This window comes from Anomaloglossus baeobatrachus, chromosome 1 (assembly GCF_048569485.1).
Source record: "Anomaloglossus baeobatrachus isolate aAnoBae1 chromosome 1, aAnoBae1.hap1, whole genome shotgun sequence".
Classification (NCBI taxonomy): Eukaryota; Metazoa; Chordata; class Amphibia; order Anura; family Aromobatidae; genus Anomaloglossus; species Anomaloglossus baeobatrachus.
The window spans coordinates 299,421,214-299,436,945 of NC_134353.1; the positions used below are offsets into that span (position 1 = coordinate 299,421,214).

Consider the following 15,732-nt stretch of genomic DNA (forward strand, 5'->3'; position numbering starts at 1 on the left):
CTGCAGGAGTTTCCACAACAGAAATAAACTAGATTACAGTAGGCATAGATTAGAGACGGTTTTTAACTGTATCAACACATGGATCTAAAATGTGCCAGCTGCCATTTGCATTGAATTAGTTTTGGAAGGAAATGCAGAGTAATAGCCGTCGGATTATATTCTCTAAGGCATGGTCATAAACCAGTTTCAAATGAAGTTCAGATGGCTTTTACTAAGCTCCGGCCATCTTCGCGCTCCATATTGCTCAACATGTTCATTAATGATACTTGTGTCATATGTTGTGTCCGCTTGAAATCATTGCTCATGTTTCTGATTGTATAAACCATACTGCTCTACATATACCTGCCAAGTGGATGCTGTTTTCATTGGCAGAATCCCGTCAATTGTAAAAATAGGCTTATTATGTAAGCGTAAGTTCACACTATGTCTTTTTCCGGTGGTCAAAAATGTCTGTACTTCAAGTAGAAAACACTTCAGAAATTGTTCCTTTTCTATGGCATTTTATAATCCCAAAGCATCTTTTTTCACATTTTTTTATTCTTTCCTGAACATTTTGTTCTCAGCAGTCATTGGGTCTCCTTTTACTGGCATTTTCCAGGTGGTTTTTAAAATCCATAAAGCAATGAAGAAAATGATCTTTTTTTTTCAGGGAAAAATCCCTACTAAATGTTGAAAAAGATCCCCGGGTGTCTTGCAAATACTGACAAAAATGCCCAGGCATCTTCTTAGCTTTCCCATTGACTTATAATAAAAAATATTGAGCATCTTCCTAACATAAAAGCGCTATAAGAATGCTTCCCGCCATGACTATTTTCTGTTTTTGAGTTTTCATTTTTTTCCTCTCCTTCTTCCAAGAGCCATGACATTTATATGTTGCCATCAACATAGCCTTATGAGGGCTTATTTTTCACAGGATGAGTTGTACTTTTGAGTCTCAACATTAATTTTTTAAAAATTCCCAATGCATCAAAATTGTAAAAACTAATAGAGGAGGATGATATCACGGTAAAGATTTTTGTGTTCCAAAATGGTTCTTTATTTTCCCAATGTATTTACAGTACTGCTGTGCAAAATGTAGCACCCAGGGGGCAGGGGGAATCAGGCTCAGGGAGTCTCGTACCTGAGTTACTCGTTGTCAGGCTTGTGTGATGATCCGGGATGTCACGGTGGCCTGCCCGGCTTCATGCCCTGAGGTGTACACCAACAAGAAGGGAAGATGGTGGGGGTAGTAGTAGGATGAATGCCGTGATGCCACCTGTGGTATGCGGCCAGGGATTTAGCCACCACTGCTGTCGCTGTCCTCCAGGGTGGATAGTAGTAGCAGCCAGAGATGGTATCACTCCCCACAGGTGGAGTGGGCCTCGGGGAGGATGATGAATGGAGTTGTGATGGTGTTTAAGCGCCGAGGCGTGTGGCAGCGGTGCCAGTTATAAGAGTTCGAGTCAATGGCTGTGGTTCCAGGTGTCTTTACAGACTGTTTGTGCTGTGCCGCTCGCCCGGATAGTACTGGTCACCTGCTGTGATGGGCTCCATCGACCCTGGAAAAGTTAGAAGACGTCACCACTGTTTGAAGGAAAAATAAAGTCCTTTTTCAGAGTTGCCCCTCTTATCTGTGAGGCACCTGGACTGAGCGTTACGCTCCCAGCCCCAAGCCCTGAGAAGAGAGATGAAGGAAGAGATGGTGTCCCAGAACAGGTGTCCCGGGTAGACTGAACGAAGATTGTGTGAGTGTGCTCCTACTTCTACCCCAAGTGGAACCCGCCCCCCAGGTGGCTGGCTTCAGAGACAGGACAAATCCCATGACTCATAATGGCCACCCCCCTGCCTACTCAGAGCCATGCCTCCCTGGGAGAAGGCTCCTGAGCTTTATGGAAAGTGTGAATGTGGAACACCAGTGATTAACCTCCTCCAGACCCAAGGCAAATATCGAACTTAAAATAAGGTGCAATACTCTGTGGCGACTGAAGCCTCAGGGACGCCACAATAATAAAAACTATGGTCTCTTTTGAATATCAGTGATAGGTTGGCTTTCACAAGAGTACCATCATCACAGACACAAGGGTCTTCAGCAGACCACCAGTTATCATGTCAACCTATTGGCAAGCTACAATCACGTCATGGGTGCCCAGATGGGTCGATACAATGATGCTCGCCATGCCTGTGTGCAGTAAAAGCAGCTGTCAGCAATTGAGAGCAGCATTAAACAGGTTAACAGCCATATGTGGAGCTCCTGTCTACACACGGCAGTAAGAAACAGATTATTTCTGAATATCAGCCATCATGTGCCAGAAAAAATGTGGGCTCGGTTTGCAAGCCCAGGTCAGAGTCGGTCATGGGTTAAATACTTGTATTTTTGTATTTTTTGAAAGCCCAAAGCATTTAAAAGATGCACAAAAAGCCTGAACATATGAATAGCAATGTAGAAAGAAGAATCTGGCACTCAATATTTTATGATGAAACGAAAGATCCCTTTAAAACGTGAATAATAACAATATCGACGTTTCGGTCTATAGACCGAAATGTCGATATTGTTATTACACACTACACTAATTAAAGGGATCTTTCATTTCATCATAAAATATTGAGTGCTGGATTCTTCTTTCTACATGAATTCGGAGTTGGACCCTATCTAAGCACCAATCATAACTCCAGGAGTGCCGTACACCTATATACATATGAATAGCAAGTGATTTTCCCCACAAATGAAAGGAACAATTCTTTTTAGTATTTTTAGGGCTTTTTCTGGTGCTTTTATGAGTAGATCCAGCCACAAAGCATCAGAAAAAGATGGTGTTAACATATCCCAACACCAATGGAGATGGAGCCTTCTAGACCCCGCATTCTCCTTACAAATCCCATCTCGAACAGTTTATTATGTAACTTCTGATTATTATTATTATAATACCATTTATAGCCTCTTATGTTACAGAATTGCAAAGATTCCATAAAAGTTGGATTCCATACTGTGCCATTTTTGTATTTTTTTCTCACACCCATAGACTTGTATGGGTGAGTCTCATCCAGTTTCTGGAGGAAAATCAAACATGTAGTAGAAGGTTCACTGCCCACAAACACTAATTTTTTGGGTCAATTCTACTATTTTACAAAGGTATCCTCTGCCAGTATACTACCATATAATAACATTTTCATCTGTCTTTTTCTGAACTCTTGATTTATGACCACAGACCACATAAAAGTGAAGCAGAGCTTTGATGTGGCCATAAAACAGCTAACTACTGGGTTCTCAGTTATCTTGTTCTGTAGCCAGCGAAATAGACAAAGTGCCTGTAAAGCCAAACAGTGGAAAATGTTTCCTGAAACCCAGCAGCAAAAAATATTGTTTAACCCAAATACATTAATTTAAGTAAAAAAAAAGTCCCAAAAGGTTTTCATAATATTTAAAGTTAATGCTCAATTATCTTCCCAGTAAAGATACATTTTACCTTGTGGTAACAGCAGCATCATTGTTTCTTCCAGCTGCTCCAACCTCAGACAATGTCGCCCTCTATGTTGGAATCGTCATTGCTGTGATCGTATGCCTCGCCATCTCTGTCATCGTAGCTTTATTTGTCTATCGGAAGAACCATCGAGGTTTTGAGTCTGACATAATCGACACTTCTGCACTGAATGGTGGATTCCAAGCAGTCAACATTAAAGCCGCACGACAAGGTGAGTGTTAGGAATTGCCGAAGTTATAGTATTCTTCATTTTTTCTATTCTCTTATTTTTTAGCTTAGTAGCTTGTCTACCAGTTACTAATAAAGTTCTAAGGCCCCCTTCACACGTTCATGAAAAACACTGACGTTCTTTACTGACGTGTAAAACACGCACATGTCCCTCCGTGTTCCGTGAATCACGGCACACGTGGGTTGTCCATATGCAATCCATGAACCGTGATTCGTGATCCGTGATTGCAAATGGACATTACTCACCTGCCTTCGCTCCTGCTGTCCATGGTGCTGAACTCCTCGGCTCTGCAGCATCCGCCCACCGCTCTCTGCAGCTACTTCCAGGTCGGCTGTTCCTGCTTTCATGAATATTCATGAGCCAGGCAGGAGCTGCCGAGAGCGGAGGCTGCACAGCGAATCGCTGGAAAGGTGAGTTGAAAATGTTTATTATTTTATATGTCAGTGTTTTTCTGGTACGTGTTTCACGGATCACACACGGATCACAACATAGTGTGGTCCGTGGGTCATCAGTGATGCCAGAAAAAAACGGACTTGTCTCCGTGCAGATCATGGACACGCATGTATGCTGCACGGAGACACGTTTAGTGAAAAATCACTGATATGTGAGCAGACCCATTGGTTATAATGGGTCTGCGTATGTCAGTGATTCTGGTACGTATAAAAAAAAGCACATACGTACCAGAATCACTGACGTGTGAAGGGGGCCTAAAACTGTGTAAGTGATTCTACATTATATATTCCTGAAAACATATAATGAGACAAGCCCTTTAATAAAAAAGGGGGACTAATATGTAGGCGTTCAGGTGTTGCACTGGCTTGATTTATAGCGCTAGAGCAGTAGAAAGAAACCAAGAACTAAAGTGAACGCTCATGGCATACTCTACATATGATTTCAAGGAAATTATATCTGCCAGTCATCAACTGTTATGCCAGCTTTCCTTATAAAGTAGGCTGAGCGGAAGGCTTTGAAAAGAATGTTTGTGGAAATTATTGGTGTTGTCTGAAGATGCCATGCTGCGTTGTTGCAATGTGTCTCTAAATTGACTCCAGTTGTGTCAGATTTGACAGCTAAATTTTGCTTACATCTGACAGAACAATCAATTTGGTCCAAAATTTGAATAAAGAATATTTTTTCCTTTCCAAACACAATTCTGTATCTTGTTTGTGTGTGTATGTCATTGTCAAAAGAGAGGAACAGCCAGTGACTATTACAGCACCGCTTCTGCATCACTCTTCCCGCATAGTGCTTATATGAAAAGCAAATAACTCTCAGTTTCCACATGCAGAAGAGATGAAATGTGAATATGGGCCACATGTGCCATCACACAGGAAAAGAATAAGACTACGATGAAGAAGCTCCACAAAATGTTATCCGCTTCATTGCTGAAAGGTCTAATAAGCAAATTACATTTCCTCATCACATAATGGCTTTCAGGGGAAGTACTGTAAATTGAAGATGAACAGCAAATACTAAATCTTGCTGTCGGTTTTCTTTCCCGTAGTGCACACTATTAGGAAACTGCTGACTTCAATGTGCTGGTGACATTCCAAAGAAGATATGTTTACTGGAGACAACCAAAGCTCCTCTATATAAACTACAGCTAACCAGCTTTACTTTACTTATTTCCCACATAACTGGCTTATGCCTGCTCATACGGCACATACAGTGTACTTATGCCCAGGCAGGCACAACTTGATAACATTAGTGTCCCTGGGACTGCAGTCTCTGCCCCTGCCCTGGACCTCCTACTGCAAAACAATACCAATCTTTTTCCAATTGATTCTGTACTGTAGAATCTGTGTGAGTTTAAGCTCCCAAGTTTTCTTCCCCAGTGTCATGTGACTCATTAGTGTTATAAAATCTCAGGTGTGAATGGGGAGCTGGTGTGTTAAATTCACTCACACACTCTCTCATAATGGAACTAGAAGTTCAGCATGGCACCTCATGATGAATTCTCCGAGGACCTGAAAAAAAGAATTGTTGCTCTATATAACAATGTCCTGGACTATGAGAAGATTGCCACCACTCTAAAACTGAGCAGCAGCACAGTGGCCAAGACCATGCATCAGTTTAACAAGACAGGTTCCCCTCAGAACAGGCGCCACCATGGTTGACCATAGAAGTTGAGTGCACATGTTTTATCCACAGTTTGTTTTTTCAATATCGATGTATGAGTTTTGCCAGCATTACAGCAGAGATTAAAAGAGTGGAGGGCTTACGGTCAGTATTCAGACCATATGACGCACACTGCTTAAAATTGTTTTGCATGACTGTCATCCTAGAAGAAAGCCTCTTCTAAAGATAATACACAAGAATACACCCAAACAATTTGCTGAAGACAAACAGACTATTGACATGGTTTACTGGAACCATGTCTTCTAGTCTGATGAGACCAAGATGATCTTATTTGGTTCAGATTGTGTCAAGCATGTGGGGCTGCAACCAGGTGTGGAGTATGAAGACAAGTGTGTCTTGCCTACAATCAAGCATGTTGGTGTGTCATAGTTTGGGGTTACATGAGTACTGCCGTCTGTGGGGCGCTACAGTTCATTAAAGGAACCATACATGCCAACTGGCACTGTGACATACTGAAACAGGGCATGATGCCCCTATCGAAAAATGTCCTGCAGAGCAGTATTCCAACATGATAACAACCTCAAACACACCTCCAAGATGACCAGTGCTTTGCTACGCTAAAAAAACTTAGTTGCTAGACTGTTAAGGTGCTAGACTGGTTAAGCAAGTCTCCAGACCTTAACCCTATTGAACAACTGTGGGGCATCTTCAAATGGAAAATGGAGGAATGCTACGCCTCTAACATCCACCAGCTTTGTGATGTCACCATCGAGGAATGTAAGAGAATGCCACTGGATCCTGTGAAGCTCTAGTGAACTCCATTCCCCAGAGAGTTAAGGCAGTACTTGAAAATAATGATGGCCACACAAAATATTGACATTTTGGGCACCATTTGGTCATTTTCATCCAAGTGTGTACTCACTTTTGTTGCCAGTGGTTTAGGCATTAACCCCTTCACTCCACGGCAATTTTTAATTTTTCATTTTTTCTCCCCTTCTTCCAAGAGCCATAACTTTTTTATTTTTTCATCAATATACCCATATGAGGGCTTTTTTTGCAGGACAAGTTGTACTTTTGAATGAAAACCTTGTCTACTTTTTTTATTGATTTTACTTGTCCATTTAGGGGACTGTATCACTGTACTGTCAGATCACTTGTGCTGATCAGAGCAATGCTGCATTCAGATCTCATAGGAAAGAGTCATGGTAGCATCAGGGGTCATCAGCAACACCATAGCGCCCTGTAAAGTGTCATGGGGCCGCCGATGGGGCGGAGAAGGGCACGATCCCCGCCGCAACCATTTAAATTGCACTGTCAGTTTTTGACAGCGCAATCTCAGTGGAGAGATCCACCCGTACCTGTTAGGCTCATATGTCTGCTGATTGGATCAGCAGACATATTCAGGGATTACTGTGGACTCGCTGCCGGAGCCCAAGGTAACCGGGGGAACACAATCTATGGATGCATCTATACGTCCAAGGTCGTGAAGGGGTTAATGGATGTGTGTTGAATTATTTAGCAGGCACACCAAATTTACACCACTATGCAAGCTGTATAGTGACTACTTTACATCAAAGTATATATTTATTAGTATTTTTACAAATTTGGTATTTTCAGCCACAAGGTCATCTTTATACTGCTCGTGGCATGAGTTTCTAATACATGTGCTTAACCGCTCATCAAAATTTTCGTTTTGTCTTCAGATCTCTTGGCAATTCCCCCAGATCTAACATCTGCAGCAGCAATGTACAGAGGGCCTGTTTATGCTCTACATGATGTCTCTGACAAGATTCCAATGACCAATTCTCCTCTCCTTGACCCTCTTCCTAATTTGAAAATCAAAGTATACAACTCCTCTGGTGCCGTAACACCTCAAGATGATCTGTCGGACTATGCGTCAAAACTTTCTCCTCAGATTACACAATCTTTACTGGAAAATGAAACCCTAAATATGAAGAACCAAAGTCTTGCAAGGCAAACGGATCCTTCATGTACTGCATTTGGAACATTCAACTCATTAGGTGGACACCTGATCATTCCCAATTCTGGTAGGTACAGCAATGACACCTACAATATCAAGCATATTCATTAACAATTACAAATTGGAAATGGAGAATATTTTCATATAAAATTGTATGTATACTAAATATTTTTAAATCATTATAATATTACTAGAAGGTGGCCCGATTCTACGCATCGGGTATTCTAGAATTTACGTATTGTGTAGTTCATGTATGATTTTTGTTATTTTTGTTATATATATATATATATATATAGATGTTGTTGTGTGTAGTTACCAAGTGTTTGTGTAGGGCGCTGTACATGTTCTGGGTGTTGTCTGGGTGTGACGGGGGGTGAGAGAGGTGTTGTATGTGTGTTGCGTGTGTTGCGTTGTTTGTGGAGCGCTGTGTGTCTGTAGCGTTGTGTGTGTGTGTGTTGCGCGGTTTGTGTGTGTGTGGTGTGTTTTGGGGGGAGGTATGTTTTGTGCAATGTGTGTGTTGTGCGGTATGTGCGAATATTTGTGTGTGCCGCGGTGTTTGTGTATTGGGTGTTGTGTGTGTGCAGCGTTGTCTGTGTATGTGGGTGTCTGTGTAGGGCAGTTGTTTGTGGTTCCCAGTGTGTGTGTGTGGTGTGTTGTGCAGTGCGCGCGCGCGTGTGTGTGTGTGTGTGTGTGTGTGTTGGGGGGAGGTGTGCACTTCCCATCATGCTCCAACCCCCATGCAGCGCACTCCCCATCGTGATCCATCCCCCATGCAGCGCACTCCCCATCGTGCCCCATCCCCTATGCTGCGCACCCCCCATCGTGCTCCATCTCCCATGCTGCGCACTCCCAAACGTGCTCCATCCGCCATGCTGCGCACTCCCGAACGGGCTCCATCCGCCATGCTGCGCACTCCCAAACGTGCTCCATCCGCCATACTCCGCACTCCCCATCGTGCTCCATCCCCCATGCTGCGCACTCCCCATCGTGCTCCATCCCCTATGCTGCGCACCCCCCATCGTGCTCCATCTCCCATGCTGCGCACTCCCAAACGTGCTCCATCCCCCATGCTGCGCACTCCCAAACGTGCTCCATCCGCCATGCTGCGCACTCTCAAACGTGCTCCATCCGCCATGCTGCGCACTCCCAAACGTGGTCCATCCGCCATGCTGCGCACTCCCAAACGTGCTCCATCCGCCATACTCCGCACTCCCCATCGTGCTGCATCCCCCATGCTGCGCACTCCCAAACGTGCTCCATCCGCCATGCTGCGCACTCCCAAACGTGCTCCATCCGCCATGCTGCGCACTCCCAAACGTGGTCCATCCGCCATGCTGCGCACTCCCAAACGTGGTCCATCCGCCATGCTGCGCACTCCCAAACGTGCTCCATCCGCCATGCTGCGTACTCCCAAACGTGCTCAATCCGCCATGCTGCGCACTCCCAAACGTGCTCCATCCGCCATGCTGCGCACTCCCAAACGTGCTCCATCTGGCATGCTGCGCACTCCCAAACGTGCTCCATCCGCCATGCTGCGCACTCCCAAACGTGCTCCATCCGCCATGCTGCGCACTCCCAAACGTGCTCCATCCGCCATGCTGCGCACTCCCAAACGTGCTCCATCCCCCATGCTGCACCAGCATCAGCCTCTCTACCCGCAGCATCAGCCTCTCTGCCCGCAGCATCAGCCTCTCTCCTCCCAGCATCAGCCTCTCTCCTCCCAGCATCAGCCTCTCTGTCCCCAGCATCAGCCTCTCTCATCCCAGCATCAGCCTCTCTCCTCCCAGCATCAGCCTTTTCTGTCCCCAGCATCAGCCTCTCTCCTCCCAGCCTACCCCAGCCTCAGCCTCCCCAACCATCAGCCTCTCTCCTCCCAGCATCAGCCTCTCTCCTCCCAGCCTACCCCAGCCTCAGCCTCCCCCAGCTCAGCCTCCCCCAGCATCAGCCTCTCTCCTCCCAGCATCAGCCTCTCTCTTCCCAGCATCAGCCTCTCTCCTGCCAGCCTACCCCAGCCTCAGCCTCCCCCAGCATCAGCCTTTCTCCTCCCAGCATCAGCCTTTTCTGTCCCCAGCATCAGCCTCTCTCCTCCCAGCCTACTCCAGCCTCAGCCTCCCCAAGCATCAGCCTCTCTCCTCCCAGCATCAGCCTCTCTCCTCCCAGCCTACCCCAGCCTCAGCCTCCCCCAGCCTCAGCCTCCCCCAGCATCAGCCTCTCTCCTCCCAGCATCAGCCTCTCTCTTCCCAGCATCAGCCTCAGCCTCCCCCAGCATCAGCCTCTCTCCTCCCACCATCAGCCTCTCTCCTCCCAGCCTACCCCAGCCTCAGCCTCCCCCAGCATCAGCCTCTCTCCTCCCAGCATCAGCCTTTTCGGTCCCCAGCATCAGCCTCTCTCCTTCCAGCCTACCCCAGCCTCAGCCTTCGCCAGCATCAGCCTCTCTTCTCTCAGCCTCCCCATCCCAGCCTTCCCCAGGATCAGCCTCTCTCCTCCCAGCCTCCTCCAGCACGCCGTGCTCCTCTGCCGACACTCACAGATCCGATCGCATACACTCACACACACACACACTCACACACACACGATCGCATACACTCACACACACCCGATCGCATACACTCACACACACCTGATCGCATACACTCACGCACACACACATTGACGATATTGCACATACGCGCTCACACTCACAACATCTGGAGATACCACATGCTTCTGGCCATGTGATCCTCCGGCAGGTCCTGGAAGCTCACAGCACAGTATCGCCGCCGAGAAGCAAGTGATATCCCAGGATGTTGTGGGTATGTGGATGCGATGTGATGTGTGTGTGGATGCAATGTGATGTGTGTGTGAGGTGTGTGTGAGAGTGAGTGTGATCTGATGTGTGTGTGCTGTTATGTGTGTGCTGTTATGTGCGTGCGTGTGTGTATGTTCCGCCGCTGCAGGACCTTGATGCGCTTGTAACTATGCTAGCATGGTATCTTGTCCCCCGCTCGCACGGGAGCCCACACCAGCATACGCCGGCCAGCCCCAGCAATGCGAGGGTATGTGTCGGCTGAGTTTGCGGCGTACGCTGATGTGGGCTCCCGGGGGTACAGTACTCACCTGGGAGTCGTGGCTCCGTGACCGTGTCCGTTCGGGGAATGCGTGGGGGGGCGGGGCCAGAGCTAGCGTGCATTGCGTGAGGGGGGCGGGGCGTGGCCGAGTTGCCAATGCCTGCAGGGTGCCGGGGCGAGATGCCAATCTGGGGGGGAGGGGCGGAGCCTGGTCGAGCGGCCGGCCAATACGTGTGGGGGCGCAGCCTGGGTGAGCAGCCAATCCGTGCGGGGGGCGGGGCCATGGCGAGCCCAGCGGCCAATCAGCTTTGTGTCACTGTAAGGACACAATTTTGGAGCAAGACAGACAGACAGACAGACAGATAGATAGACAGACAGACAGACAGAATAAGGCAATTATATATATAGATTATGCAATGATTAGTTAATATATTCACATAAATTATGTGACTACAGGGTGTATGAATAGTTAAGTACTTCCCATATACATTTAGAGTCTCCATTGGAAGAATGCTGGTATATCCCATTATTTTTACTATATCCATCACCACATCATTGGTCTAATGTGTATTGAGGCTACAAGCAGGAACAGTTTTAACCCCATCCCCATACAACAATTTTCTGTTTTTCATTTGTTTCCTCCCTTTATTCCAAGGGTCATAACTTTGTAATTTGTCCATCAATATATCCATATGAAGGCTTGTTTTTTGCAGTACTTTTAATGATGCCGTTCATTCTGCCCCATATTGTACAGGGAAATGATAAACATTCCAAGTGCTGAGAAATTGCATAACAAGTACTCAATTGTTTTTTGTTTTTTTTATTTATAGTGTTAACTACTTAGTAAAAGTGATGGCTTATTTTTTGCATCTTGAGCTGACATTTTTAATTATACCATATTTTAGTAGATATGATGTTTTGATCGCCTGTTATTGCATTTTCTTGCAATGTTGCAGTGACCAAAAAAACGGAATTGTGGTATTTTGATATTTTGATGGATTGGGCATTTCTGAAAGCAGAGATAACAAATATGTGTTTTTTGTTTTGTTGAAGTTTTAGGGTCTTTTTAATTTTTTCATTTTTTTAACCTTTTCTATTCTATTTTTTACTGATTTTACTAGTCCACCTTGAGAGCTGTACACCTACACTGTCTGATCGCTTCTGCTGATCAGAACAATGCTTGAGTACTGCTCTTGTACCGCTTTGAGAGGGGCCGCTTCCTCCGCTTGCTCGGGCCGAGCCGCTCGAGGTCCGGGCTCGGGTTGTCGGTGGCACGAGCGCCTCCGGACTGGGGGCCACGTCACTCTTGTTAAGGGGATTAGGCGGTGGAAGGATGGTGGTCGTGTAACGGGTCGTGACGCCACCCACGGGTCGTGGTGAAGGGAGAAGCACCACCGCTGTGGCTGAAGTGATGGCAGGCTCGTCCGGGATCGGTATTGTGGCCGCAGCTGAGTTGTTAGCCCCCCCATGGGGGCCCAGTGGGGGACTGTACGGGTTGGTGGTTGTTGTAGTCGGGGTGCAGGGCGCCGTGCCGCGGTGTAGTGCGTCGTGCTCGGATGGCACTAGTGTACTCATGATTAATTCACACTGAGTCACTGGTAAACCAAAGTTTGGTAGTGGTCGGTCCCCGTGGCCGGCTGCTGATGTCCCCTGTGGGGTTGATGGTGGCCCCTATTCCTGTGCACCTCTGGATGTTTGTGTTTCCGCTCCCCCTGCTTCAGCAGTGGTAGCCTGCTCCCCGGCGTTGAGCTGCCGGAGGAGCCCTCGGTTGCCCGCAGGCACTGGCCCATCGGGTGCTTGGCCCTTGGCGGTGGCGCTCACCCGGTCTCGGTGGGCTTTTGCCTTCCTTCGGGACTTTGGTTGTGGATGAATCGCTGAGGGCCAGCCAGCAATCAGTCAATTCGCCTATACTCAGTGGCTTCTAAGCTAGGACAGGGTCTGAGTACCCTTCTGTTTGGTGCTCCGGTACACGTTTGACTCCCCGGTTCGGGACCAGCGGGCCACAACCCAGGCCTGGTCCGTATGGTTCCGCCGGTTGCTGTACCGGTACTCCTGCAGCTGGCCACCACCACCTGCCTGCCTGACATTTTCCAATGGACCCAGGCTCCTACCCGGGTCCCTGACAGCTGCTCTACTACCACTTCAAACTCCTCTCTCAACTGTTCTCCTCACTAAACTGTTTGAACTTCCTGCCCCAGGACAGTAGTCTCCTCGGTGGGCATGTCTTTCTGCCTGACTCCGCCCACCTGGTGTGCTTTACTTGCCCTGGGGGGGGCATCAGGTCTCCGTATCGGGTGACATGTGTGTGACCTCACAGGGGGTGGGGGTGTGTGTGTATGTGGCTGGTGTAATTACCTGTGACCCTTGGGGTCCAGGGCGTCACACTCTGAACAGCAGAAATGCTGACTGTGAGTGCCAGCGCTCTGCTGGCATTCACAGGAAGTGAGTCATGGCAGTGACAAAGGTCATCAGCTGACCCCATGCTGTAATGAGATCCCATTGGTGACCCAGGATCGAGTCCTGGGGCCACAAAGGTGAGGGAACAGTGCGATCCCCGCCGGAGCGCATTAATCATGTTGTCAGAGTTTGACAGTGCGGTCTAGGTGTTTAAAAGACACGGGTGAATTGGAGTTCCAGCCACACATGTTAGCTGCACATGTCTGCTGATCAGATCAGCAGACAAGTATGGAGAAATATGTGGGCTTGCCTTGCAAGCCAACATCAAACGAAGGGTAGGAGACCTAGGATGTATTTATACATACTAGGTCATGAAAGAGTTAAAGAAAGTAAGTCCCTAAACGTGTTGAAAACTGCCACCCCCTAACCTCCCCTTGCTTACCATTTTTAATATTTCTTAATTTTTAAGCCCATAGAATACTGCAGTTACACAATAAAATGCAATGAAAATCCAGCCATGTACATTGCATAATAATTATACCAAGTGCCCAAATAATGTAGTAATAATAATAATAATAATAATACATTTACCATGTAGTTATGGAATTCAATTTCTAAATAATACCGCATTCACCTCTGGATGATACCAGGAGATTTTAGTTGACTTAGTGGTTCCTGTGTTCTGGATTTCCCTAGGAAATTCAGGTTTTGCTCTTAGCTTGTTTTGGCAGGAAGGTCCAACTTCCTAAACTGATTGTACATGTTAATATGGGAATTACCCATGTTAGCAAATCATTATATTCCCATATACTATCATTTCTGAAGCATCTTGAACTTTATGCTGAACCATTTTTCTGTCAATCCTCCTAGAAATGTAGTAATTATTAGAGTTGAGTGAGTACCTAACTATTCGTACTTACTATACTCATAATGAGTACAGTCTATTACTCACGTATTCGTTCTGAATAGCATGTGCAATGCAAGTCAAGGGGAAAAACGCAAAGTAACGAGTAACTGGAATTTCGCACTATTCGCTACTCACATAGCATTGAGGTTACTTGTTACATTGCGATTATTCCCCATTGACTTGCATTGCACATGCTATTCGGAATGAATACGCGGTTATTAGACAGTACTCGTTATGAGTATAGCAAGTACGAATAGTTAGATACTCGCTGAACTCTGTTAATAATCTGAAAATTGGGTGTTATTAGTTTTGGTTATGTCGCTAAATTCTAATACCGTCCTATCAGAGTTGCCGGTTATAGACTGTCAGGACACACCCCCTACTGGTAACACCCGGTTGTCAGTTTAGTGATAAATTTGTAGGCGCAATAACAGAGCAATGGCACAATACATAGTTGTAAGAAAAGACTTTCCAGAATTGTTATTCCATGGGGAATGCAGGTACTTACAAATACTGACATGTCAAGGCTGCTGACAAGTCATCTTTAAAAAGCTATTTTCTTTGCATGGGCACTTTAGAAAATTACAGAAATGTGCCTTCTGCAAGAATAAACTTTTTCTCTGCAAAGTGTTAAATATTCTGTAACACCTCCTATTGACAGATAAAAATAAACTTGGATACTGACCAACAAATGAAAAACCATGATGGCTGTGTCTAACATAAAACCAATGTATCTCTCCTTTATTCTAGGAAAATAAAAATAGTTCCCAAACTGAACTTTTCTCTGCCATTCACTTTCATTGTACTTGTTGTTGGAACACGAGAGCGAATGTTTATTTCTCTAAAAAGAAAAAAAAGACTATGTTTCTTTTATAGCCTTTTCCTACCATTTCACCTTCTACCAATTATTTTGCTTTTGAGAGCCATAAGTAGGACTTCTATTGCCATGGCAACATTTCTCATCTTGGCTTTGAGGACTTAAACCCAACATTGCCCTGTAAAATGAATTCTTTTTATGGAAACATGAATGCGAGCTTCAAACATACATTGCCTGTCTTCTCTTTACAAATATAATTTCTTATTATTTAATTGATTTCTTCATTTATTTGCTTCTCTTATCTTATTTTTCTGTAGGAGTGAGCCTGCTGATTCCTGCTGGTGCCGTCCCTCAGGGAAGAGTCTATGAAATGTATGTGACAGTGCACCGGAGAGAGAACATGAGGTAACTGCTCAGACGTCTCGCTAATCTGAAAAGATCATTGCAGCTACATTGGTGGTCAATTCTTCTCAAAACAAAAGCAAATCTGTTACTTTGATGTGGACAGGAAAGATCTTATTAGTCAGTTGTACCTTTAACTTTTTAACATTGACTTCTTTGTACTTGTTTTACACCTTCTTGGTACTCTCAATTTGACACCCTAGCCCTAATACACAGGAGTAGAGAAAAAGAGCTGATATATCCCTGAAACAGTGCCACATCTGTCCACTAGGCTCAAGCCTAGTGAAATGCAGACCCAGACTGCAAAAGTATGGAACTGCGCGGTTTCAAACGTACCAAAGTGACTGCCTCACGCCCAAATTCTCAGGGAATTCCAACTAATGATCCAAACTCGGGTAATACAAAAAAATGAAGA

At 45.9% G+C, this 15,732-nt stretch overlaps 1 protein-coding gene across 3 annotated transcripts in view; it reads left to right on the top strand.

Annotated features, from left to right (window-relative positions):
• Window positions 1-15,732, top strand: part of UNC5C (unc-5 netrin receptor C) — a 556,745-nt gene that overhangs the window by 470,592 nt on the left and 70,421 nt on the right. For all 3 annotated transcript variants that reach the window (XM_075350956.1, XM_075350967.1, XM_075350963.1), the window contains 3 exons: window positions 3,478-3,669; window positions 7,470-7,814; window positions 15,233-15,320. In XM_075350956.1, coding sequence (XP_075207071.1) covers window positions 3,478-3,669; window positions 7,470-7,814; window positions 15,233-15,320 — 625 coding nt within the window. The remainder of the gene's footprint in view (window positions 1-3,477; window positions 3,670-7,469; window positions 7,815-15,232; window positions 15,321-15,732) is intronic.